The sequence below is a fragment of the Chiloscyllium punctatum genome, chromosome 12, assembly GCF_047496795.1.
Source record: "Chiloscyllium punctatum isolate Juve2018m chromosome 12, sChiPun1.3, whole genome shotgun sequence".
NCBI lineage: Eukaryota > Metazoa > Chordata > Chondrichthyes > Orectolobiformes > Hemiscylliidae > Chiloscyllium > Chiloscyllium punctatum.
In genome coordinates, this window is record NC_092750.1 from 23,350,801 (window position 1) to 23,370,485 (window position 19,685).

Consider the following 19,685-nt stretch of genomic DNA (forward strand, 5'->3'; position numbering starts at 1 on the left):
TAGTTGAGAATGAAAATCAACTATGAGAGCAAGCTCACAGGTAACTAACTTTTCAAAGCTTCTATAGGTATGTGAAGAGAAAAATATTAGTAAAGATGAATATAGGCCCCCTACAGTCAGAAACAGGGAATTCATAATGGGGAACAAAGAGATGGAAGACCAATTGAGTTCATACTTTAGTTCTGCCTTCACAAAGGAAGACACAAATAACATGCCAAAAATATGGGGGGAAGGCATGACCTACTGGGAAGGGGGAAAAAAGAAATTAATATTAGTAGGAAAATGGTATTAGAGAAACTAAGAGCATCAAAGATAGAAAAAAATCACCACAGCTTGATGAACTTCATTCCAGAGTAAGAAAGTATCTTCAGCATTTATTGCCCATCCCTAATTTCCCAGAGGGCAGTTAAGTGTCAACCACATAGCTGTGGGGTCTGGAGGCCAGGCCAAATAAGGACAGCAGATTTCCTTCCCTAAAAGGCATCAATGTCATCGAATCTTAAGAGTCACTCAGCATGGAATCTAACCCTTCAGCCCACTCATCCACGCCTACCAGGTTTCCTAAATTGATCTCATCCATTTGACTGCTTTTGGTCGATATCCCTCTAAACTTTTCATATCTGGATACACTCCTTAATGATCGAATCTAACATCTTCTCAAGCAAACTGGCCTACAGTCTTCTTTTCTGCCTTGATCTTTTCTTAAATTATTTGCTACTTTCCATTCTGGAGAACATTTCCAAAATCTAACAACTTTCATAAAATTAACACCAATGACTCATTAACCACCTCTTTTAAACCCTTGGATGAAATCCATTTGATCTGGGGTACTAGTCAGTAGCTTGATAAGTTTGCTCAACACTGTTTCTCTAGAATTTCATCAAGTTCTTCTATTCCAGTAACCTCCTGATTTGCAAGTATTATTGGAATGCTTTGTGTATACTCTGAAGTGAAGACAAAAATGAAATATTTATTCATAGAAGCATCATTTCTTTATTATATATTGTAAACTCTCGGTTTTCAATCTCAGTAGGGCCATGGAAACATAGAATATAGGAGGAGTAGTCCATTTGGCCTCTTCAGCCTATTCTGCTATTCAATATGATCATGGCTAAACATCAACACAGTATTCTGTTCCACTTTCTCCACAAATCCTTTCACCTTGAAGTCCTTTCTGAACACAGCTTATTTGAATGTCTTTAATTTTTTTGCCTCAACAGTTTCCTGTGGCACAGAATTCCACAGGCTCACCACTCCCTGGTGAAGAAATTCCTCATCTCTGCCCTAAAAGACTGACCCCTTATCCTGAGACTGTGACCTCTGGTTCTGGACAACCCAGTCATCGAAAACATCCTTCCTGCACCTATGTTGTCTAAACTTGTCAGAATTTTATAGGTTTCTATCAGGTTTATACGTTTCTCCTCATTTTTCTAAATTCCAGTGAATATAGTCCTACCCAGTCTAGTCTCTCCCCCATATGTCAGTCTTGCTGTTCCAGGAATCAGTTTAATAAATCTTCTCGTACTCCCTCAACAGCCAGAACATCCTTCCTCAGATGACTGAAATTGTACAAATACTTCAGGCATACTCTTACCAATACCCTATACAGCTACAGCAAGATACTTCTGTTCCTATACACAAATCCTCTCACTATGAACGCCATATACCATTTGCCTTCTTCACCACATGCTTATTTTCAGCGACTGGAGTTCAAGGACACTACATCTCATTGTACTTCTCCTATGTCCTAATCTATCACCATTTAGCTAATATAAAAACAGAAATTGCTGCCAAAACCCAGTAGGTCTGGCAGCAGCTATGGTGAGAATGCAGAGTTAATGCTTCAAATCTGATGACTCCTTATTCGAATTGATAGCAGCTAGGAAAAAAAAAATGGTCATTGTACTGAAGAAAACATTGGCATTATTCAACCTGACATAGAGAGGCTGCAGAATCCCCAGGTGGAAAATGCAATGCTGTTCTTCAAGTTTGCGCCTGCAGTAGGCCTGAGACAGAAATATTGGCATGGGAACATGGTGGCACGTTGAAGTGGCAGGCAACTGGAAGCTTGAGATCATTGTTACAGAATCTATATGTTCTGCAAAGTGGTCACTCAGTCTGCATTTTATCTCCAAGTATAGAGGAACCACACTGTGAACAGCAAAGGCAGAATACATTGAATCAAGAGTGGGTAAATTGCTGCTTCACCTGCAAGGTATGACTGGGGCCTGGTGAGGGGGGAGGAAGTAAAGGGATAGGCCTTCTGGGAAGATGCCATCAGAATGTGGTGAGGTGTTAGGAATAGAGGAGGAGTGGACCAGAGTGTCCAGGAGGGAATGATCCCTGTGGAAAAAGAGGGAAGGGGAATTTGTCTCTGGTTGCAGCCTTCCGCTGGAGGTGACAGAAATGGTAGCTTATAATCCTTTCGATGCAGAAGCTAGTGAGGTGGTGATGATCAAGGGAACTGTGGGTAAGACGACAAGGGGTGAGGACATGAGTGCAGTTAAGGCTCGTCAACCAAGGCAGTGGGGAATGTACAGTTGAGGAAAATAGTAGGCATTTCCGAGGCAGAAGGTGGTATCATCAGGACAGATGTGACGAGATGGAGAAACTAAGAGAATGAAATGGAGTCTTTACAGGGAGCATGTATCATCGAGATAACTGTAGGAATTGGTGGGTTTTTACTGGATACTGATGGCCAGCTGATCCCCAGAAACGGAAACAGAAATGTCGAAGGGAGGACAGTAGTCAGAGATGGATCATGTGGAGGTAAGAACATTGGAAGCAAAATTAATTACATTTTTCCAATTCTGAACGAGAGGGAGAAGCAGCACCAATGACAGCATCAATATACCTGAGAAAGAGTTATGAGTGGGGGGTCCGAGTAGGACTGGAACAAGGCATATTACACACATCTCAAAAAGAGACAGGCATATAGCTGGGGCCCATGCAGGTACTCACAGCTATACCTTTGATCTGAAGAAAGTGAGAGGAATTAAATTAGAGGTTGCACAAAGTGAAGATGAACTTTGCCAGGCAGAGGACCACGGTGGTGGGTAGGGACAGTTCCGGCCTTCTTTCCAGGAAGAATGGAGAGTCCAAAGACCATCCCGATGGGGGATGGACATGTAGAGAGACTGCACGTCCCTGGTAAAGAGGAAGTGGCTGGTGCTCTTACTGTCAGTTTTTATATTTCTTGCTAGTTTGCCCTTACAGTTTAATTTTTATCTTAAATACCTTTAAAGTCTTTTCTTTGCTGGATTCTGAATTTATCCCAGTCTTCAAGCTATTGCTGACATCTGTCTCCTTATATGCTGTTTATTTCAATTTAATACTCTTGTTAACTTCCTTGGTAGCCATTGTTGGTTTATCTCTCACTTAGAATCTTTGCTACTTCTTATTACATTGAGGTTATTCCCACCAATGGCTTTTCTATTCTACTCCTTCTCGGTGAAAATACATCTCATACAGCAAAACATTATGGCTTATTCTGAAGTACAGTGCTTGGTGCCCAGCATTTGAGTTTTGCCTTTAGTAAAATGCATTGCTTTTCTCTCTCTATTTTATGAAGTCTGTCTTGAGGAATACTTGATAATTTCTACAATCCAAACGGGGTTCCTCAGCTGGTCCCAGATTGGGATTGGCAGGTGTTATGCCACATGTTCTGGGTTCACTTTCTCTGACTGGTATAGCATCAATTCCAGCATGAACCAGACTTTAAGTAGTCAATAACTTCAGGACCTCAACTATTCCAATGATGCGTGTGCTGCTCAACTCCTTCTCAATGCTACTGGTAAAATGCCAGTGGAGAAAGTAGACAAAGATCATGACTATGCCTACCATGCCACTCAATTTTAAAACTCTCCGACTTGCCAACCCAATTCTGGAGATGGTGTAAAATTTACCCCTTTCTCGACTTATAAATTCAATCATATTTATGTACAATTATATCAGAATAACAATTACTGATTACTTATATGTAGCAAGATTTAGGATTAGAATTATGATAGAGATGTTAAAATGTTAGTTACATTTGCTCAGCTATTACACTTCATTTTCTTTGGCAGTAAGAATATAGTGGACATAACAGGTCTAGCACTAACCATCATAAGAACTTTTGCTCAGCATGCATGATACTCAAATATTTTGTTCAAGTAAGATCCAAAATCATCTCTGTATATAATGTGACTCTAGCAACAATGAGTTTGTCCAGTGTATTGTCAAGTTTACATTAAAAGTAAGATGGTACTCTTAATAAGTCAGACAAAAGGTATTCCCAAAATATCTTGCGAATTCTCTCCAAATGGATGCCATTTGAACATTTGAATTATTTTGCAGTCGCTTATTCCTGCATGAACATCTCAGGTTAAGTCTAACATTTTTTTCAATTAATGAGCTAGGTCTGAAGTCAGTGCCAGCAAAAATTCCGAAAGACACAGTAATGCTTGATCTGCAAAACAACAGAATAACTGAAATAAAAGAAACTGATTTAAAGAACCTGCGTTTGCTCTATGTAAGTCAGTGCTTTTAATTATTCTTTCAGATATGGAATATATCAATATTCATATGTTTATTATATTGTACAGTTTGTTTAACAGAGTAATGGGAAATGTATGAATGATGGGGAGCATTATTCACCTTGTTGATAGTAGTTTAGCTAACAGAACATAGACTTCCTAACTTTTTGAAGACACAGGAGTAATTTTAACCATAAGTATGACCTTGGATCAGGTAAGAAGGTAAAATTCAAATATTTCAAACCTGATCCCAACCTTGCCACTTCCAGTTTTAATGAAGGTGGGAGTGTGGATGAGGGAGTTTGTCAACCAATTTTATCTTAGAAAACAGTTTTGCAGTAAGAGATGTAAAATATATTGAGTACCTTTCTTTTGACAATTTTTTTTAAAGATCATTTTGGCTTGAGAAATCCAGACAAAAAGACCAGAAAACTTAAATGGATCTCAGTGAATCAGTAACTAAGGCGCAGAACTTGCCTCAACAGAAACTTTATTCTCACATCTACATTCTTACAGATCCACAGCCCAAGGTCCAAACTGTCTATTGATATTTTTAATCAATCTTATCAGATTCGTTGTGACACATCTCCGGAGCAGTTGGAGCTTGAACCAGAGCCTTCTAGCCCAGAGTTAGGGACACTACCATTGTATCTTAAAAGCCATTCCACCATATATAACGTTTTGAATAACCTAAAAAGAACCAATGACCTCATTAATTAGCTCATTGACAGGCTCTTAAAAGGGGCATGTGAATGAATAAACACTAAACAAAAATTACAAAATTAAATTAAAATTTGGTTTTGTGGGAGATAATGGACTGTAGTACCCACAAACTGCAGATGACCACTCAAGGGTGCCAACAGATATTAAGTCCTGCCTTCCCAATGATACCAGGGCTTAAGTGTAATTTTGGAAGACAGTCACACGGTTGGATTTAATGGCATCCTCACAGTACATTGTTTTGAACTGTGAATGAACACCTTGGCTAGGCTCAGGAACAGGTCCCTGAGGAGGTCCTCTAATCTGTCTGCCACTCTCTACAATATGTGGCCAAAGATCAGGAGAGGGAGTATGCTGTGGTGGAGACTGAAGCAAGGCCAGAAGTTTAGGAACAGCTCGTTCAGTGAACAAAAAAGGGGCTGTAACATTCAGCAACCCAAAACCATGTGGAAAACCAATTTTGCAGGGCTGAAAATAATACAGATGATGTGGGAGCTTACATGCAATACCCTCTATGTCAAGCACCTAATGATGAAAGGGAGGCTCTTATGGACAGAATCTCCTTTTGAGGGCCCTCACATCTGACCAGCAAGAAAGAATACCATGGTTGAAAAGGGTGAGGAAGTGGACGGTGTGCAACAGCCCCACAATACAGACTGAAATGGCATGAAAATAATTTCTGCAAAATTATTCATATTGTGGAGGAGTTCCTAGGTAAGTATCAGGTCATGAGATCAACATGAGATAAGCCGGGGAAGAGGAGATCCACTGCATGCTTGAGCCTTCTCTATAACCACAGACACCATTGGGTCTGAGCACCTTGGTTTTAAGTCTCTGTATGGCTTTAGCTGCGACAGCTATTATCACACATGAGCAAGTTCCATTGACAACATCCTGTCGACTCCTCCAATACCCAACATATCCCCAATTTTAATTATTCCAGCAGACCAGGCCCTTTTTAAGACTGACCACATGAATCCTGAGAAGTATCCATTTTTTATAATATCTGATTTAACCAATGAAAACAAATAACCATGTTAACTGATTAATTCAAGACACTGCCCTTAGGGAGGTGCTGGACCAAAAATCAAATTTTCAAAGTCAACTTAGAAAACTAAAATTGAAATGCAATTTGCAATATATTTTAGCCGTGGCCTCTTCTGGCGCAGTATTAGTGTCCCTATATTTGGGTGAGAAGACCAGCTCACAACAGTCTCAGAACAGATTCATTAAAGCTATGTACTTCAGTTCCCGCAGTGCTTATCAGCCATGGAAGGTCTCAAGTGTATTTGTGGACATCACATTTTCTCTCTCCAAAGTCACACATGTGTGGACACAACAGTGGAAGAGAGGCAAGAAGTCAGGTCTAATACCCCCATCACTCCTCCTTAGCTAGACCAGTTATGGCTATGAGGTGGTATGACTTGCCTACAACCCCGTTGCAATGGGTGACCAAAGATCAGGAGCATGGAGCTTAAGTGAAAATTAAATTTAAGTAGCACCCCAACAAACAAAGAAAAAAGGCTTGTAACCTAAGGCACCGTTTGTGCATTCATGGAACATGGACTCCTCAAGGCCACAGAAGATACAGACAGCCGGGAAGTCGGCAAAGCATCTTACATCTGTAAAGCATCGGTAAAGTTATAAAGCAACAGAAAATTATGTGCAACTGAATTTTAAATCCTTAATGGAAAAGGGGAGTACTCTGCTGTAGAAAGCCGCCACTAGCCATCTCCAGTAATGGACTGGAGGATGAAATGTCACAACTTATCCAGATGATTGACGGTGGCGAGGGAGTGGAGAGAGTTCATCAGCTGCCATATGGGAAATACCTCCACACAGAATGAAAGTTAATAGGGAATTTCTGTAAAATGGTTCAAACTGTGGGGTTGGGGTTCCCAGAGATTTGAGAGCCAGCGATAATGTGAAATTCTGTCCTAATGGGTATCAGGTCAAACAGGGCTCCACAGGATACTTGAACCATGTGGACGTCATTGATTACCAAAGGCTGAGTACCACATTTCTAAGACGGCAGATGGCTCTGGCCACGAGCTGGGCATCCACAGATGCACATCATGAAACTTCAAATGGTATCATTCATCACACTCCACTGTCATCTAGCATGTTCCCTATTCTGGTCACCTGAGCAACCCGAGTCTTGCTTTCCACCAGCCACTTGAATTCATATTGATGAAGGTGTGGACTCTTGAGCAATGCCCCATTTTTATGCCTCACCTTCAACTGACCGATTGAGTCAATTAATATCTATATTAACCAATTAAACCAAATTGATGAGCAATCGTCTCTTAATAAGGAATTGAAATATAAATAAAATCATCAAATTAATTTCCTGAATTTAAATTGGGAGAGGGGGAGACAATGCACACCAGCTGCTGTGGTACTCACCCATCATAGAATGCCGAGGTGTGGCAGCAGTCACCGCATGCTCCCTCTCCTGGGTACCATGCATGAACATAACCCAAGTAGAGAGCCAGGCTGTAAGGTTATGAATATAGGAGGAAAGGTCAGTAAGTTTGCACATGACACCAAAATTGGTGGTCTGTTTCCATGCTGGACAAACCTATGACTCTGCATGACCACTGGCTGGACCTGTTAATAGCTACTTTGGCAAGACCCAATTGTTTTCAGAATTTTCCCTTTCATAGCAAGAAAGCTTGTTGTCAGGTATGAAACTGCATAAGAAAATTAAAACACAACTTCTGGGTTTCCCGCCCAGAGGTTCCAATTCTCTATTACTTACCACATCCCTACCAATCCCCAGTTCACCTCACATAAATATCAGCGCCATTATCTCCACATGGGGATTATAATTAATTATCATGCATTAAGGAAGGAAGTGCTTCACAGTCAGAGTAAATTCACAGAACAACCACTTGCAATAACTAAATAAAATATGAAGTACCAATGCAGTTGGCAGCAAATACAACCTTATTATAAGTTGACAATGCCAAACCCCCACCACCTTGGTAAAGGCAACAAAAAAAAAAGTCCAGTAGCTTGGACCTATCCTCTCAACAGACATTTGGCAGGGGCATCTTAGATTAGATTAGATTAGATTCCCGACAGTATGGAAACAGGCCATTCAGCCCAACAAGTCCACACCGATACTCCAAACAGCAACCCACCCAGACCCATTCCCCTCCATTTACTCTTGAATAATACAGCTAACATTATGGGGAGTTTAAGACAGCCAATTCATCTAGCCAGCACGTCTTTGGACTGTGGGAGGAAACTGGAGCATCCGGAGGAAACCCACGCAGACATGTGGAGAATGCGCAAACTCCACACAGACAGTCGCCCAAGGCTGGAACCAAACACTGGTTCCTGGCGCTGTGAGGCAGCAGGGCTAACCACTAAGCCACCGTGCCGCCCTTGAATATTATATTATTCTCATTCTTTCTCTAGTGAGCAGGTAGTAAAACCTGATTTTGTTGCCTATTCTGAGAACAGATTATTTTAGCCACCATTATTTAATTTTAGTTTGGAAAGGGTTCTCTGACTTTTTATGAACTCCTAATGGTTATGTTGTGGTCCTTCTGTTTTTCCATACACTTAAAATTGTAAAGATAGCATGAGTATCAGCAATCATCAATCACTTGAGAGCCATATAAAAACAAAATATTGCATATAATGTAAATCTGAAACAATTGAAATAATTGAGATTATTGGTCTTTCAATCACTTTGGGAAATTTGTCACCAAATTAAGTACTTCTATATATGTCTTTATTTATAAAAGTTAGAAGATGTTATGGATTTAACCCAAGACTGAGACAGTAAGCTTTTTATCTTATCCAGTAAGGAGTGATTCAAATGTTGGTGTGCAGCCAAAATGTTAATTCATTGCATTGTTATATAAAGACATGAGGGGCATAGATAAGGTGAATAGTGAGGGTCTTTTCCCCAAGGTGGGGGAGTTCAAAACTAGAGGGCATATTTTTAAGGTAAAAGGAGAAACTTTTACAAAGGACATCGGGGCAACATTTTTTTTTTCACATAGAGAGTGGTTCCTATGTGGAATAAACTGCCAGAGGAAGTGGTGGATGCAGGTACAGTTATAACATTTGAAAGACATTTGGATAAGTACATGAATAGGAAAGGTTTGGAGGGATATAGGCCAAACACAGGCAGGTGGGACGAGCTGAGCTTGGGAAACTTCGTCAACATAGACTAGTTGGTCTGAAGGATCTGTTTCTGTGCTGCTGAAAACTACTGAAATAATATTAAGTCTACATTTGTTTCGAAGTTGTTCATCCTGTTGATATAGCACTGTTTTAGCACAATATTTTCAAGTAGCTAACAATAAAATGAATCTTATTGTGTATGAAGACTATTTATCTTTTATCCCACCTAGGCACTTTTTCTGATTAACAATCAGATAACCAAAATCCATCCAAAGGCATTCCAGTCCATGAAACATTTGAAATTGCTTCACCTTTCCTGGAACTTGCTACCTCAGATTCCAACTCATTTACCAAAATCTCTTGTGGAACTAAGAATTGATGATAACAAAATTAAGAAAATACAAAAGCAAGCTTTTAAAGGAATGAAGTTTTTACACGTTTTAGGTAAGTTTGTTTGTGTAAACAGAAACTCTAGTAAAACTAATCCATTCTCGTGATCTCTTTAAATTGGCTTTGACTACATTTAAATACATGAATGCCAGCTTTACCTCAGTTGTTTTTGCTGTTAGAATGTACATTTACAGATCACAAATTTTCAAATGGGGCCTATACATCATTTGGCCATGAGGGAATCTCATGCAGTTCTGTGGTTATCAAATACAGTACCTTTCATCTGGAAACACTGGACTAAATTAGCTCTTCATGCATGGAAAATGGACTTAAAATTAAGACTAGTAATTTAAGGTTTACATATGTATTTTCTGTAAAAGTGCTGCACAAGCTAGGAATCAAATAAAAACACAAATGTAAGAAGACTCAACAAGTTTGTCAGGTTAACCCTTGCTGTTTGTGTTATATAGTAATGATCCAGACCTCAGTATGCATGGAACCTGACTGGAAGCCTGTGACCAGTGGTGTGCCACAAGTATTGGTGCTGGGTCCACTGCTTTTCATCATTTATATAAATGATCTGGATGTGAACATGGGAGGTATAGTTAGTATATTTTGCAGATGAAACCAAAATTAGAGGTGTCATGAACAGCGAAGAAGGTTACCTCAGAGTACAACGGGATCTTGATGAGATGGGCCAATGGGTTGAGGAGTGGCAGTTGGAGTTTAATTTAGCTAAATGTGAGGTGCTGAATTTTGGAAAAGCAAATTACAGCAGGACTTTTACACTTATTGGTAAGGTCCTGGGAACTGTTGCTGAACAAAAAGACTGTGGAGTGCAGGTTCATAGTTCCTTGAAAGTGGAGTCGCAGGTAGATAGGATAGTGGAGAAGGCGTTTGGTATGCTTTCCGTTATTGGTCAGAGTATTGAGTACAGGAGTTGGGAGGTCATGTTGCAGATGTACAGGACATTGGTTAGACCACTGTTGGAATATTGCATGCAATTCTGGTCTCCTTCCTATCAGAAAGATGCTGTGAAACTTGAATGGTTTCAGAAAAGATTTATAAGGATGTTGCCAGGGTTGGAGGATCTGAGCTACAGGGAGAGGCTGAACAGGCTGGGGCTGTTTTCCCTGGAGGGCCGAAGGCTGAGGGGTGACCTTCTAGAGGTTTACAAAATTATGAGGGACATGGATAGGATAAATAGACAAAGACTTCCCTGGGGTCGGGGAGTCCAGAACTTGAGTGCATAGGTTTAGGGTGAGAGGGGAAAGATATAAAAGAGACCTAAGGGGCAACTTTTTCACGCAGAGGGTGTTACGTGTATGGAATGAGCTGCCAGAGGAAGTGGTAGAGGCTAGTACAATTGCAACATTTAAGAGACATTTGGATGGGTATATGAATAGGAAGGGTTTGGAGGGATATGGGCCGGGTGCTGGCAGGTGGGACTAGATTAGGTTGGGATATCTGGTCAGCGTGGACAGGTTGGACTGAAGGGTCTGTTTCCATGCTGTACATCTCTATGACTCTATGAAGCCAATTTGATAATTAATTTTTGAGTTAAATATTATTTCAGCTGATACAGGGACTAAATAAAAATTGAATAATGGGGGAGAGTATAACTAAAGAGATCTTTCATTTTAGCTGATATGTTTAGACTGTTAGAGTTAAGCAACAACATTTCAGTCACCCTTCCTCCAGAACAGTTTCCAATTGAACACCTAGCCAGCGACAGGAGAATTAGCTGATTGACAAGTAAATCTAATCCTTTGACAAACAGAGGGATGACAAAGCAAATGGAGTAAAACAATGGGTACACATTCTGTTCCACATGGAAACCAGGTGGTTCACATGTCCTGCACAACCACATACGTTAGATATTGTTAGCTCAAGATCCAGATTTTGGAACTTCATTTTTATCAATGGCAAAAATTTATAGTTGTGGCTTCCTCTGCAGTTTATGGGTATGCAAGAAGAGAGAGAATTAGTGACTGCCAGACAGTGGCGATAGACAGGTCAGGTCATGCAAGAATCATTTGAGTTTGTCTCATTCTCCAAGTTTCGTGTCGTCTGCACACTATGATATAGAGTCATAGAGATGTACAGCTTGGAAACAGACCCTTCATCCAATTCGTCCATGCCCACGAGATAGCCCAACCTAATCTCGTCCCATTTGCTACCATTTGATCCATATCCCTCCAAACTCTTCCTATTTATATATCCATCCAGATGCATTTTAAATGTTTTAATTGTACCAGCCTCCACCACTTTCTCTTCAAGCTCATTCCATTTACATACCACCCTCTGCATGAAAATGTTGCCCCTTTGGTTCTTTTTAAATTTTGCCTCTCTCACCCTAAACCTATTCCTTTAATTCTGAACTATCCACCCTAGGGAAATGACCTTGTCTATTTACCCTATCCATGTCCCTCATGATTTTAAAAACCTCTATAAGGTCATCCCTCAGCATCCAATACTCCAGGGAAAACAGCCCCAGCCTATTCAGCCTCTCCCCATAGGTTAAATCCTTCAACTCTGTAAATGTTGTCTGAACCCTTTCAAGTTTCACAACATCATTCTGATAGGAAGGAGACCAGATTTGGATGCAATATTCCAAAAGTAGCCTAACTAATGTCCTGTAAAGCCGCAACATGACCTCCCAACTCCTATACTCAATGCTCTGACCAACACCCACTCATAGCCTGCTATGCAACAGCCCCGCGCCCAGTCTGCCACACAGCAGCCTCACTCCCAGCGTGCCATGCAGCACACTGTTCCCAGCCTGCCGCACAGTGCCCAGCTCCCAAGTTACCATGCAGCAGCCCTGTTCTCAGTCTGTTGTGCAGCATCCCATTCTCAGCTTTCACAGAGTCCAGCTCACACCATTTCTGTTTTCCTGCTGCTTGTAGTGAAATGCCTGTTGATTGCATGATTTACTACAATAAAATTTCAAGGATCCTAATTGTGATACAGTGGGTTCAAGACAAGAACTAGAGTTTATAAATTCTAGCCCATCTCATGTATATTCTCATTAGGGATCCTGATATTCAGTCTTGGGGTTAAAATCCTGACCTTAGTAGAGAAGCAGTATAAATCTTAAGTAGGACTGCATACCTTAAAGGAACTTTTGCTTATAAATTAGGCCTCCAGTTCTCAGAGGCTCATAAGACTTAAAAACAGGAGAAGGCATTTGGTTCTTTATGACTGTTGTATCATTCAGCCAGTTCACTGTTGACCTGGTTGTGGTTTTGGTTCCAGTTTCCTGCTTGCACTCAAAACCCTTGACTGTCACAGTCCAGAATAAATTTCAAGACCCAGTCTCCACTCCCTTCTGGGGATAAATATTCCATATGCTAAAGATCTTTTGAAAGAAAAGGTTTCCCTTCATCTCCGTTCTTAAAACGGTGATGTCCTGTCCTTAACCTATGTTCTCTTGTTTTAGATTCCCCCAGAAGAGAAAACATGCTCTAGTTATCTCCTCTATCTCGTTCCCTCAAGATCTTATATGTTTAATAAGGCCACCTCTTTCTTCTAAACTTCAATGGGTATAGTCCTAACCTGTTTCCCTTTGTTTCATAAGATAAACTGTTTTTCACAGGAAAAAGTTGAGTGAATCTTCTCTTAACTGCTCCGAAAGTAATTATATATTTGTTTCAAATAAGGAGACCAAAACTGAAAATCGTACTTTAGATGCAGATTCACCAAGGACCTTTAGGGCAACAGTAAACTTCCCTACCTTTGTATCCCACTTCCCTACCTTTGTATCCCACTTCCCTTTCAGTAAATGACAATGTTCCATTTCCCTTCCTAATCAATTGTTGTACCTGCATATCAATTTTGTGATCCATGTACAGGACACCTATATCCCTCTGTACCAGCTTGTTCAACAATCTCTCTCCATTTAAACAGCACATCTTTTTTTCTATTCTTCCTACCAAAATGGATAAGTTTGCTCATGTTATATTTCATCTGATAAATTTTGCCTCCTCACTCAACCTGTCTATATCTGGTTGGGTAACTAATCAATGTAATATCTATCCAAGAAATGTTCCTTTTTACAAATAATGTATTTGTTTTACTTTATAATTACATTTCTGTAGAGAGGATATTTTTCTATCTCTAAGCCTTGCTAAATTTCACCTATCAGCAGAAATGATGAAAATGAACACATAAAAAGAGAAAAATACTTAATGTCCTAATTATATTTTCACATGCTACCCAGAACTAAAGGTGGATTCAGCTCATGCTTCTTTCTAAGTTCAGTGGTAGGTTGCTGTTTTTTGTATTCATTCACGGTACAAATGTATCACTGGCTAAGCCAACATTTCTTGCTCATTCTTAACCACCCATAGGTCAGTTAAGAGTCAACCATATTTCTGTAGGACTGAGGTCACAATGTAGGCCAGACTAGGTAAGGATAGCAGTTTCATTTCCTAAAGAACATTAGTGGGCAAGATGGGCTTTTCTGACAATCGACAAAGGATACGTGGTCATCTTAATTTCAGATATTTATTGAATCTAAATTCCACCATTCAAACCCTGATCCCCTGAACATTACCTGGATGTCTGGAGTAACAGTCCAGCGATAATACCACTAGGCTATTGCTTCCTGTCAGGATACCATTTATTGAGTTCACTAAGTTCATATGATACTTTTTTAAATTGGATTTGAACTCAGAATTTTTTTTCTATGATATTATATCTGTCTTAACTTTCTCCAAAGGAACTCTCTTAAGTTAACTTGCTTAAATCTTCCCATTATCTCATTATGTTGCCTTTGACGATTTCCCATTATTTAAACACAGGATGATTGACAACACAGAAGGAGACCATGCACCCCTCATATTCATTATAGCCCATTTAATTATTTGTCCATTTTAATGTTCCGTATTGATTGCAAATAACTCTTGTGTTAGTACCATCTGCTGAACAGTTAGTAATAAAACAATCTCACTGACTTCATTATAGTCTGTAAGATTCCACCATTCTAACATACTGAAATGCCTCTGAAAGAGTTATGCCTGTTACTCCCAAATCTCTGGCTGTTTCCTCATGTCTGTGGCACGGTTTCCTTTAAAGTATATATCTAACTCAGTTTTAAAAATTTCAATCGAGAATCGGTGTTCAGGTAATATATTTGAGGTCATATCAACTCGGAATCGCAGAACTATTTCTCTCCATCTCCCCTTTGTTTCTTTTGCCAATTCCCTGACTTCTGTGCCTTTTGGTTAACAATCTTCTTGCCAGTGGAAACAATTTCCACCAATCGATTTTATCATAACGTTTCACAATTCTTTGGAAAACCATTATGAAATTTTCTTGTGAGGCATTTTTATGTGTAATAAAGTGTTAACCCTTACCTCCAAACTCATCTCTAGCTAGGGTGATTAAATTCCACTTCTTAACAAAGTACAGAGTGTTAGAAACATACAAAAGGGAGCCATTTGTTCTTCAGCTCTTTTAAAAGAGCTATCCAATTCATTGCATTCCCCTTCCACTTTGGCACTGCTCTGCAATTCTTTCATCTTCAAGTATTTATTCAATTTCCTTTGAAAATGATCATTAATTCTGCATATATCATTTATCAGGCATTGCATTCCAGATCACAGTGACTTATAGAGGAAACAGACCCTTCCATCCAACTTGTCCTTGGCAACCAGATACCCTAAATTAATCAAGTCCCATTTACCAGTACTTGCTCCATATCCCTCTAAACCTTTCCTATTCATATATCCATCCAGATGCCTTTTAAATGTCATCATTGTATCAGTCTCCACCACTTCCTTGGGTAGCTCATTCTATACACGCACTACGCTCTGCATGAAAAAGTTGCCCTTTAGGTCCCTTTAAAATCTTTCCACTCACCCTAAACCTATTCTCTCTAGTTCTAGACTCCCCCAGCCCGAGGAAAATACCTTGTTTATTTACCCTATCCATGCCCCTTATGATTTTATAAACCTCGATAAAGTTACCAAAGCTTTTGAAAGAAAGTATTAATCGCATTTAGTTCTTTTTGAAATTACCTTTCACCTGTATTCCCTGATTTTGCTACTTCTCCTTAAATATTCTACAAAACCATTAATAATGTTCAATACCTCTACCAAATCGCTCCTTAACTCCATCTTCCTCTCAGCTATCATGTAACTGAAGTATTTAATCCCTGCTTTGGTTATCGTAAATGTTTTCTGCATCCTACCAAATTCCTGTTATCCCCCTTCATCGTGTGGCAGCTATGGAAATTAAGCTGTTAAGAGTAGAGTCATAGAGCATCATAACAAACCCTTTGGTCTAACTTGTCCATGCTGACCAGATATCCTAAACTAATCTAGTCCCATTTGCCAAAATTGAATAAATTGGGGCTATGTTCTCTGGAGCGTCGGAGGCTGAGGGGTGACATTGCAGAGGTTTACAAAATAAAGAGGGACATGGATAAGGTGAACAGCCAAGGTCTTTTCCCCAGGCTTGGGGAGTTCAAAATTAGAGGGGATAGGGTTCAGGTGAGAGGGAAAGACTTAGAAGGAACCTGAGGCGCAACCTTTTCACACACTGCGTGGTGCGTGTATGGAACAAGCTGCCAAAGGAAATAATGGGTGCTGGTACAATTACAACATTTGGAAGGCATCTGGATGGGCATATGAATCAGAGGATTTAGAGGGATATGAGAATCTTTCAAATATATCATGAAAAGCAATGATTATGTATGAAGGCACAAACTGTTAATAACAAATACTTTGAATTGCAGAAATGAGTGGAAATCCACTTGATACAACTGGCATGGAACCTGATGCTTTTGATGGGCTATTGAGACTGATTTATGTACGAATTTCACAGGCAAATTTAACTTCGGTTCCCAAGAGTAAGTTGATTTGATTATTTTATTTAGTATTTGTATATTTTATGCAGCAATGTGTATGTAGGGTTTCAAAGGGTTAAATCAAGTTTCTTTTAAAAGTAAAGGTAAAGGTCTTATCAGACCAAAGGGCTGCTCTCTCATTAGATGGGGGTTAGATGCTCTCTCATTAGATGAAGATCAGCACACCTCAGGCAAGGTTGAGAAGGAGGGTCCTCCAAAGTAACCTCAGCCAACTGAGGTCTTTTTTTAACTAACACCACAAGCCAAAAGGACAAAGTTTCAGCTGTTTCTAAATGGCTTTCTGTATCCAGAAACTGTACCTTTGTCTTGTGACGATCTCCAAAATTATGTATTTCAGTAATTTGCAAATATTAACAAAGAGACTTTCATGAGGTTTGATCAATTCATTGCAACAGAGAGTAATCCAGCAACTAAAATTACACATATCACCAATAAATCACTTAAAATGATGCAACAGTGGAAAGTGGATCGTAGGGAAAAAGTTAGGCAAATCAGACAATGCAAGTCTTCAAAAAACAGAGAATGCTGGCAAAACTGAAAATGTCTGGCAGCATTTGTTGGGAGAGAAACTTAATTATTGTTTTGAGGCTGGTAGTACTTCTTCAGAACTGAAGGAGTTGATAACACACTGAAACGAAAATGCGAGAGATCTTCAACTCTAACGAAGAGTCATGTAGTCTCGAAACATTTGCTTGTTTACTTTCCATGAATGCTGCCTGACCGCCTGGGAGCCCTACAACCTGGAGGACTCCAATTTCAAATAACCTCCTTCCCCATCCCCCGACTCCCTTGCTAGCCTCTCCCCTTCCTTTTCATTGCTCCCTGCCACCTACCAGATTCATTCCTCCCACTGACCCACCAGGTTGTACCCTCTACCTGTCTTCACCTATCCCCACTTCACCACCCTGTCCCGCCTACCCTCTTTATCTGCAGCTCCTCCCACACTCATCCCCTGTCCTGAAGAAGGGTTACACCCAGAACGTCGACTTCTGCACCTCCTGATGCTGAGTTCTTCCAGCCTCCTGCCTGGCTATTTTGGAATCCAGCATCTGCAGTATTTTTTTGTCTGCTGTGATCTCCAACGTTTTTGTAACCTTTCTTGTTACCTTTCCAGCATCTGCAGTAATTTGCTTCTACTAAGTGCTGGATAAAGATGTAAAATAGGTGTAAATTCTAATGTGAAAGGGAAAAAATCCAAGTGCTTCAGTCTTACACGCAGATGAGGCTGATATGGATGGTACATTCTATCAACTGTCGCTCAGTTGGCTACATACTCCCCTCTCAAGTTGTGAGTGAGTTTAAATTTCAATGCAGGGTGAAAGCAGCGGAAACTAATTTAACACCTAATGCAGTATTTAGGAAGGTGCCATCTTTGGGATGAACCATAAAATGGAGGCCCTCTCTGCCTGATCAAATGGTGTAAAAGGTCTGGGCATAATTTCATAAAAGAGTAGAGGTGTTATCACTGTATCGTGGGCAATTATCACTCCATCAACATGATAAAAATGCAGACGATTAGATCATTTGCACATTGCTGCTTGAGGGATTTTGCTGCCACATTTCCTACATTACAATGGTGACTATACTTTAAAACAACTACATTGGCTGCAAAGTACTTTGAGACATCTGGTGGCAGCGAAAAGCGCTACAAAAATGTAAATACTTTTTTCTTTATGAAGTCTTGAGAAAACTATTTATTTAATTGCAGAAGTCTGGCAGCTTAACTTGCGGCTAGTTTACAAATTAACAAATTAATTAAATTTATAACATTTGATAGCTCATCTAACACCTTAGCCAGTCAAAGAAAACCCAACATCCATTTCAGGAACTCTATGCCAAAGAGGCAAAAGCAAAACATTTTTTGGCTATGAAACAGCAAATTATATATTCTTCTCCAATGGGATTTTAAAAAAAATAGGTTTGTTCACACGAAATATCCCAGTTTGAGTTAATGTACAATTACTTCATAACAGATGTTATATCTGTGACAAGTATCCAAGAAAGGTATGTAATCCCAATAGTAGAACATGAATATATATTCCTCCATCCTCTTCAACCACAAAGATGTTACTTGTTTCCCTCCAAGTATCAATTTTAAATATAGTTTACTTGGCGTGACCTCAAACTAGGCTAGTTCTCTACTAATTTCATTACAGAAGTCACCCAAAGCCCTTAGAGAGTTTTTACATCTAGAGTCATAGAATCAGAGGTAGAGGTTGAATAGGCTAGGGCTGTCTTCCCTGGAGCATCGGAGGCTGAAGGGTGACCTGATAGAGGTTCACAAAATCATGAGGGGCATGGATAGGATAAATAGACAAAGTCTTTTCCCTGGGGTGGGGGAATCCAGAACTAGAGGGCATAGGTTTAAGGTGAGAGGGGAACGATAGAAAAGAGACCTAAGGGGCAACCTTTTTACATAGAGGGTGGTACATGTATGGAATGAGCTGCCAAAGGAAATGGTGGAGGCTGGTACAATTGCAACATTTAAAAAGCATCTGGATGGATATATGAATAGGAGAGGTTTGGAGGGATATGAGAAGAATAAAACTCTTTCTTGAATTATGTTCAAAGTATTTTCATCTGCATACTCTTAACAATCTGTACTTCACTCTCTTTCACTGAGCATTAGATAATTAATGGTGAGACACAAACATTATGACACAGAAATATTTATTTTGTACTTCAACTCCTAAAAAAATCACAGGCTGGCATATAACTTACTTCACTTTGGAAGCCTGACTGAATATCTTGAAAATTGAGAGCTCTATATTTTTTATTCTATCAAGTTGTTTTTACTTAATGAGAATTGGAGAATGATCAATAAACAGTCTAACATGAATGTATATTTCTCCATCCTCTTCAACTGTATAAAGATGTCACTTGTTTTCCTCCAAGTACAAACTTTAAACAAAGTTTACTTGGTGTCATCTCAAACTAGTCTAGTTTTCTGCTAATTCCATCACAGAACCTTTTAAAACACAGATTGTACTTTAGGTATGGTATCCAACAGTGACATACTTTTCAATACAAGTAGCTCATCA

General features: G+C 39.7%; 2 protein-coding genes across 8 annotated transcripts in view; one reads left to right on the forward strand and one right to left on the reverse strand.

Annotated features, from left to right (window-relative positions):
* cenpp (centromere protein P) overlaps positions 1–19,685 on the reverse strand; it is a 353,297-nt gene that overhangs the window by 105,119 nt on the left and 228,493 nt on the right. The window lies entirely within an intron of this gene.
* Positions 1–19,685, forward strand: part of aspn (asporin (LRR class 1)) — a 41,293-nt gene that overhangs the window by 8,783 nt on the left and 12,825 nt on the right. Inside the window, exons 3-5 of the mRNA XM_072582118.1 lie at positions 4,401–4,513; positions 9,611–9,824; positions 16,513–16,626. Of these exons, the coding sequence (XP_072438219.1) occupies positions 4,401–4,513; positions 9,611–9,824; positions 16,513–16,626 (441 nt within the window). The remainder of the gene's footprint in view (positions 1–4,400; positions 4,514–9,610; positions 9,825–16,512; positions 16,627–19,685) is intronic.